Here is an 8,075-nt window from a genome sequence, read left to right as displayed (position 1 = left end):
AAGGCGAGGAGTGGGCAGGCCCGCACTCCCTCCGGAGCTGAGGGGAGAATCCTTCCTGCCTCTTCCAGTTTCTGGGGCCCCAGGCGTCCTGGGAATTCCTTGGCTTGTAGATCCAATTTCTGCCTCTGTCATCACAAGGCTGGCCTCTTCCTGTGTGTCTGTCTTCTTATAAGGACACTAGTTACGTTGGCTAAGAGCCAGTCCTAGCCCGGTATGACCTCACCTTAACCGGGTGACACCTGCAAGGATCCTATTTCCAAATAAGGTCACATTCACAGGGACTGTAGATTAGGACTTAGACATACCTTTTTAAGGGACATAATTCAACCTGGTGCAGAAGGGGACAGGCCTGGGTGGAGGCAGTTGACGTGCAGGAGTGGGGGATGGAGGTGAGGCACCTGCTGCCCTGCTCAGAGCCAGTTGCACAGCTGTATGTGGAAGGGGTCAGCACAGGGCATGCTGGGGCTGCAGCCGGAGGACCAGGGCCCACGGGGGAGAGAGAGAGCCTTGCCTGGCCTGCACACGGCTCCTGGCAGGACTGCCACATGTCTGCTGAGCCTGCGGTCCCCGGGGCAGGGTGTGGGCTCAGAGGGGCAGTAGCCCAGAGGCCGTGGTGCTCGGGGATGTGAGATTCAGGACAGGCAGAGGATGCAGGGCCAGGCTGAGGCAGGAGACCTGAGCTTCAGAGGGTAGGGTCCTGCTGGAGCCTGGTGGATGGCTGTGGAGGGAGGGCGGGGCCTCCGGAGCGGGCAGGAGGCAGCAGAGGCTTCTCTGGAGTGACAGGTCCAGGTGGGGTGGGAGGTTTCAAGAGGTCACTGGAGCTGGGGTGGGGCAGGGCATGGGGTACAGCCTTTGGAGAACAAAAGAGAGGCACCCAGAGGTGGAGAGATGCCGGTGCCCAGGCCGAGGGGCGGGCCCTGTGGGTGGAGCCACAGCCCCCTTGGAGCAGGGCTGGGCCCCTCAGGCAGGGTTGGGGAGGGGACCAGGGTGCCCAGGAAGGACTCGAGGACACAGGGCCCTGGGCTGGCGGGAGGGCGTTGGCCTGGGGTGGAGGTCGAAGGACAGCCTGTGGGAGAGACAGCTGTGGAGTCCCGAGAGGCCTCCCGGCACCACCTGGGCCCCTGTGCTCACACGGTCCCTCTGAGCTTGCATTTCCCTTGGCACTCCCGCCACGGAGTGCTCCCCGGGCAGACTCAGCTCCTCGGGGACTCTGGCTGCGCGTCTGCGGGCGGAGCCCAGCCCGGGACAGCATGGGATTGGCCCTATGACCACATCTTCCCCTGTGCCCCCCAGGCCATGGGGGGTCCCTGATTGAGCCTTTCTGTCCCCTGCAGGACAGAGGTGGACCTCTGCAGGCTCTGCATAACCAGCCGTGTGTGATGAGTGACCACACCTTGCCTCCTCTTCCCGTCCCGGGTACCAACAGCACGGAGCAGGCCAGCGTCCCCAAAGCCATGGCAGCCACGCTGGGAGCCAGTACACCCCCCAGGCCCCAGGCCAGGAGCATAGCTGGGGTGTATGTGGAGGCCTCAGGCCAGGCCCAGAGTGTCTACACTGCCATGGAGCAGGGCCTTCTGCCTCCTGGGCTTGGGCTGGCTCTGCTAGAGGCCCAGGCGGCCACCGGGGGTCTGGTGGATCCCACCCAGGGCCAGCTGCTCTCTGTGTCCAAGGCCCTGCAGCAGGGCCTGGTGGGGCTGGAGCTGAAGGAGAAGCTGCTGACCGCTGAGCGTGCCGCTACGGGCTACCCTGACCCCTACGGGGGTGAGAAGCTGGCCCTCTTTCAGGCCATCGGGAAGGAGGTTGTGGACAGGGCCCTGGGGCAGAGCTGGCTGGAGGCCCAGCTGGCCACTGGGGGCCTGGTGGATCCCGCCCGGGGCGTGCTTGTGGCCCCTGAGCCAGCCTGCCACCAGGGCCTCCTGGACCGGGAGACATGGCACAAGCTGTCAGAGCTTGAGGCTGGCACAGGTGTCCGGCGCTTCGTTGACCCCAACACGCTGGAGCAGCTGACGTACCACCAGCTGCTGGAAAGGTGTGTGCGGGCCCCCGGCTCGGGGCTAGCCCTGCTGCCCCTCAAGATCACCTTCCGCTCTGAGGGCGGGGCAGTGAGTGCAGCCGAGCTGCTGGAGGTGGGCATCCTGGACGAGGAGGCTGTGCAGGGTCTGCAGGAGGGCAGGCTGGCCACAGCGGACGTGAGTGCACGTGTCGAGGTGCGGCGCTACCTGGAGGGTACCGGCAGCGTGGCTGGGGTTGTCCTGCTGCCCGAAGGCCAAAAGAAGAGCTTCTTCCAGGCTGCTACCGAGCACCTGCTCCCAATGGGCACTGCACTGCCACTCCTAGAGGCCCAGGCTGCCACCCACACCCTAGTGGACCCCACCACAGGCCAGCGGCTGTGGGTAGACGAGGCAGTCAGGGCGGGCCTGGTCAGCCCAGAACTCCACGAGCAGCTCCTGGTGGCCGAGCAGGCCGTGACAGGGTACCACGACCCCTTCAGTGGCTCCCAAATCCCCCTCTTCCAGGCCATGAAGAAGGGGCTAGTGGACAGGCCACTGGCACTGCGGCTCCTGGATGCCCAGTTGGCCACAGGCGGGCTGGTCTGTCCAGCACGCAGGCTCCGGCTGCCCCTGGAGGCCGCCCTGCGCTGCGGCTGCCTGGATGAAGACACTCAGCGACAGCTCTCACAGGCTGGCGGCTTCTCAGACCCTGGCACGCAGGGTGGCCTGCACTATGAACAGCTGCTGGCCCGCTGTGTCACTGACCCAGAGACTGGGCTCGCCTTCCTGCCGCTCTCAGGGGGACCCCGGGGAGGGGAGCCCCAGGGACCCCCATTCATCAAGTACAGCACTCGGCAGGCCCTGAATGCAGCCACAACCACCGTCTCCGTGGGGAAGTTCCGGGGCCGGCCCGTGTCCCTCTGGGAGCTGCTCTTCTCTGAGGCCATCCCCGCAGAGCAGAGGGCAATGCTGGCCCAGCAGCACCAGGAAGGGACCCTCTCCGTGGAGAAGATGGCCGCTGAGCTGAGCGCCACCCTCGAGCAGGCTGCAGCCACTGCCAGGGTCACTTTTTCTGGGCTGAGGGACACCGTGACACCAGGAGAGCTGCTGAAAGCCGAGATCATCGACCAGGACCTGTACGAGCGGCTGGAACATGGACAGGCCACAGCCCAGGATGTGGGCAGCCTGGCCTCGGTGCAGAGGTACCTGCAGGGTACAGGCTGCATTGCTGGCCTGCTGCTCCCTGGCTCCCAGGAACGCCTGAGCATCTATGAGGCCCGACGCAAGGGGCTCCTCCGGCCCGGCACTGCCCTCATTCTTCTGGAGGCACAAGCTGCCACGGGCTTCATCATCGACCCGAAAGCAAACAAGGGGCACTCCGCTGAGGAGGCACTGAGGGCTGGTGTCATTGGGCCCGATGTGTTCGCGAAGCTGCTGTCGGCCGAGCGCGCCGTCACCGGCTACACCGACCCCTACACCGGGCAGCAGATCTCCCTCTTCCAGGCCATGCAGAAGGACCTCATCGTCAGGGAGCACGGCATCCGCCTGCTGGAGGCCCAGATCGCCACGGGCGGCGTCATCGACCCCGTGCACAGCCACCGCGTGCCCGTGGACGTGGCCTACCGGCGCGGCTACTTCGATCAGATGCTGAACTTGATCCTGTTGGACCCTTCTGATGACACCAAGGGCTTCTTCGACCCCAACACACATGAGAACCTCACATACCTGCAGCTTCTGGAGCGCTGCGTGCGTGACCCCGAGACGGGCCTGTACCTCCTGCCACTCAGCGGCACGCAGTCCCCACTGGTGGATGGTGCCACCCGGCAGGCCTTCCAGAACCTGCTGCTCTCTGTGAAGTACGGGCGGTTTCGGGGGCAGAGGGTCTCTGCGTGGGAGCTGGTCAACTCTGAGTACTTCAGCGAGGGCCGCAGGAGGCAGCTGCTGCGTGGCTACCGGCAGCGTGAGGTCACGCTGGGGCAGGTGGCACAGCTGCTGGAGGCGGAGACGCAGAGACAGGCGGACGTCATGCTGCCCGCGCTGCGGGGCCAGGTCACCGTCCACCAGCTCCTGGAGGCCCGTATCATTGACCAGCACCTGTTGGACCAAGTACTGGCCAGGACAGTCAGTCCCGAGGCACTCCTACTCATGGACGGCGTCCGCAGGTACCTGTGCGGCCTGGGAGCTGTGGGCGGCGTGCGGCTGCTGCCCTCCGGCCAGCGGCTGAGCCTCTATCAGGCCATGAGGCAGAAGCTGCTGGGGCCCAGTGTGACTCTGGCCCTGCTAGAGGCTCAGGCAGCCACCGGAGCCATCGTGGACCCTCACAGCCTGGAGAGCCTCTCGGTGGATGAGGCCGTGCGCAGGGGTGTGGTGGGGCCGGAGCTGTATGGCAGGCTGAAGCGGGCTGAGGGTGCCATCACTGGCTTCAGAGACCCCTTCTCTGGGAAGCGGGTGTGTCTGTTCCAGGCCATGAAGAAAGGTCTCATCTCTTGGGAGCAAGCTGCCCGCCTCCTGGAGGCTCAGGTGGCCACGGGAGGGGTCGTTGACCCCACTGGCCACCACCACCTGCCCATGCCAGTGGCCGTCCAGCGTGGCTGTGTTGACCAGGAGATGGAGACAGCCTTGTCCAGCTCCTCCGAGACCTTCCCCACACCAGACGGCCAGGGGCGCACCAGCTATGCCCGGCTCCTGGAGCAGTGCCCCAGGGATGAGGCTTCTGGCCTTCACCTCCTGCCCCTGCAGGAAAGTGCTCCTGCCCTCCCCACCGACGAGCAAGTCCAGAAGAGCCTGCAGGCCATGCCGGGGGCTGAGGACGGCATATCCCTCTGGGACCTGCTCAGCTCCTGCCACTTCACTGAGGAGCAACGGAGGGGCATGCTGGAAGACGTGCAGGAGGGGAGGACCACTGTGCCGCAGCTGTTAGCCTCTGTGCAGAGGTGGCTACAGGAGACCAAGCTCCTGGCCCAAACCCACGTCATGGTGCCCGGCCCGCGGGGTGAGGTCCCTGCCATCAGGCTGCTGGATGCTGGCATCATCACCCAGGAGACCCTTGAGGCCCTGGCTCAGGGCACGCAGTCGCCCGCCCAGGTCGCTGAGCAGCCGGCAGTGAAGGCCTGCCTGTGGGGCACAGGCTGCGTGGCCGGTGTGCTGCTGCAGCCCTCTGGGGCCAAGGTCAGTATCACCCAGGCCATGAAGGATGGCCTCCTGCCCACAGGCCTGGGCCAGAGGCTGCTGGAAGCCCAGGTGGCATCTGGCTTCCTTGTCGATCCCCTGAACAACCAGAGACTGTCGGTGGAGGACGCAGTTAAGGTCGGCCTGGTGGGTAGGGAGCTGAGTGAGCAGCTTGGGCAGGCCGAGAGGGCGGTGGCCGGGTACCCAGATCCCTACTCTGGGGGCTCCCTCTCTCTGTGGCAGGCCATGGAGAAGGGGCTCGTGCCACAGAACGAGGGCTTGCCCCTCCTGCAGGTGCAGCTGGCCACAGGGGGTGTGGTGGACCCTGTCCACGGGGTGCACCTGCCCCAGGCAGCAGCCTGTAGACTCGGCCTTCTGGACACACAGACGAGCCAGATGCTAACAGCAGTTGACAAGGACAACAAGTTCTTCTTTGACCCCAGTGCGCGGGACCAGGTGACCTACCAGCAGCTCAGGGAGCGCTGTGTGCGCGACTCCGAGACTGGTTTGTTGCTGCTGCCACTGCCCTCAGACACAGCACTTGAGGTGGACGACCACACCGCGGTGGCTCTTAGGGCCATGAAGGTGCCCGTCAGCACAGGGAGGTTTAAGGGGTGTAGTGTGTCGCTCTGGGACCTGCTGCTCTCCGAGTACGTCTGTGCTGACGAGCGGCGGGAGCTGGTGGCACTCTGTCGGTCTGGGAGGGCTGCAGCCCTGCGGCAGGTGGTCAGCGTGGTCACTGCCCTGGTCGAGGATGCAGAGAGGCAGCCCCTGCAGGCCACCTTCAGAGGGCTCCGGAAGCAGGTGTCAGCCAGGGACCTGTTCAGGGCACAGCTGATCAGCAGGAAGACGCTGGACGAGCTGAGCCAGGGGACGATGACTGTGAAGGAGGTGGCGGAGATGGACAGCGTGAGGCAGTCCCTGGAGGGAGGCAATTTCATTGCCGGGGTCCTTGTCCAGGGCACCCAGGAGAGGATGAGCATCCCAGAAGCCCTGAGGAGGCACATCCTACGGCCTGGCACAGCTCTGGTACTGCTGGAGGCACAGGCAGCTACCGGCTTCATCATCGACCCCGTGGAGAACCAGAAGCTGACCGTGGAGGAGGCGTTCAAAGCAGGGATGTTCGGCAAAGAAACCTACGTGAAGCTGCTGTCGGCCGAGCGCGCCGTCACTGGCTACACCGACCCCTACACTGGGCAGCAGATCTCCCTCTTCCAGGCCATGCAGAAGGGCCTCATCGTCCGGGAGCACGGCATCCGCCTGCTGGAGGCCCAGATCGCCACGGGCGGCATCATCGACCCTGTGCACAGCCACCGTGTGCCCGTGGACGTGGCCTACCAGTGTGGTTACTTTGATGAGGAGCTGAACCGTGTCCTGGCAGACCCCAGTGACGACACCAAGGGCTTCTTCGACCCCAACACGCACGAGAACCTCACGTACCTGCAGCTTCTGGAGCGCTGCGTGGAGGACCCCGAGACGGGCCTGTACCTGCTACAAATCATAAAGAAAGGAGAAACTTATGTGTACATCAGTGAGGCCATGAGACACGAGTTGCAATCCAGAACTGCAAAAATGCGCGTGGGGAGGTTTGCTGACCAGGTGGTCTCTTTCTGGGACTTGCTGTCCTCTCCATACTTCACAGAGGACAGGAAGCGGGAGCTCATCCAGGAGTATGGAACCCAGAGGGAGGGCCTGGAGAAATTGCTGGAAATCATCACCAAGACAATTGAAGAAACAGAGACGCAAAACCAAGGCATCAAGGTGGCGGCCATCAGAGGGGAGGTGACAGCTGCAGAGCTGTTCAACTCCGGGGTCATCGATCTGAAGACCCTGCACACACTTCGTGCGGGGAGGACCGGGGGACAAGCACTCAGCACGCTGGAGTGTGTAAAGCCTTACCTGGAAGGCAGTGGCTACATTGCAGGGGTGACGGTGTCCTCCACCAGGGAGGTCATGAGCCTTCATGAGGCCAGCAGGAAGGAGCTCATCCCTGTAGGATTTGCAACGTGGCTGCTGGAGGCACAGGCCGCGACTGGGTTCCTCCTGGACCCCTGCACCCACCAGAGGCTCTCCGTGGACAAGGCTGTGGATGTGGGCCTGGTGAGCGAGGAGCTGCGGGAGAGGCTCCTCAAGGCTGAAAGGGCTGCCACGGGCTACAGGGATCCAGCCACGGGAGACACAATCCCGCTGTTCCAGGCCATGCAGAAGCAGCTCATTGAGAAGGCAGAGGCACTGAGGCTGCTGGAGGTGCAGGTGGCCACGGGGGGTGTCATCGACCCACGGCACCACCACCGGCTCCCACTGGAAACCGCCTACAGACGTGGCTGTCTGAAAGAGGACATCTATGCGCTCATTTCTAACGAGAAGCACATGAGGAAACGGTTTGTGGACCCGAACACGCAGGAGAAGGTCTCCTACCGAGAGCTGCAGGAGAGGTGCCGCCCACAAGAGGACACTGGCTGGATGCTCTTCCCAGTGAACAAGGATGCACGGGACTCGGAATACATAGACAACGAGACAAGAAGGGCCCTGGAGGCAGAGAAAGTGGAAATAACGGTGGGAAGATTCAGAGGTAAGAAGCCAACGCTGTGGGCACTGCTAAATTCAGAATACGTGACGGAGGAGAAGAAGCTGCAGCTGGTGAGGATGTACAGAATGGACACGAGCCAGGCACTGCAGAAGGTAGCACACCAGATCTCAGACATGATTGAGAAGCAGGAAAACAGCAACAAACAACTGTGGTTCCAAGGAATTAGAAGACAGATCACAGCCTCTGAACTCCTCAGCTCAGCCATAATCACGGAGGAAATGCTCCGGGAACTGGAAACAGGGCGGAGCACAATACAACAGCTCAGGGAGGACGACCGCATCAAGCGCTACCTGGAGGGCACCAGCTGCATCGCGGGCGTCCTGGTG

At 63.6% G+C, this 8,075-nt stretch overlaps 1 protein-coding gene across 1 annotated transcript in view; it reads left to right on the top strand.

Moving 5' to 3' along the window:
• The first annotated feature begins 1,379 nt into the window (after positions 1–1,379).
• EPPK1 (epiplakin 1) overlaps positions 1,380–8,075 on the top strand; it is a 30,727-nt gene continuing 24,031 nt past the window's right edge. Inside the window, exon 1 of the mRNA XM_026449715.1 lies at positions 1,380–8,072. Coding sequence (XP_026305500.1) covers positions 1,380–8,072 — 6,693 coding nt within the window. The remainder of the gene's footprint in view (positions 8,073–8,075) is intronic.

Source organism: Piliocolobus tephrosceles, chromosome 7, assembly GCF_002776525.5.
Source record: "Piliocolobus tephrosceles isolate RC106 chromosome 7, ASM277652v3, whole genome shotgun sequence".
NCBI classification, from domain to species: Eukaryota; Metazoa; Chordata; class Mammalia; order Primates; family Cercopithecidae; genus Piliocolobus; species Piliocolobus tephrosceles.
This window is presented reverse-complemented; position numbering and strand designations above follow the sequence as displayed.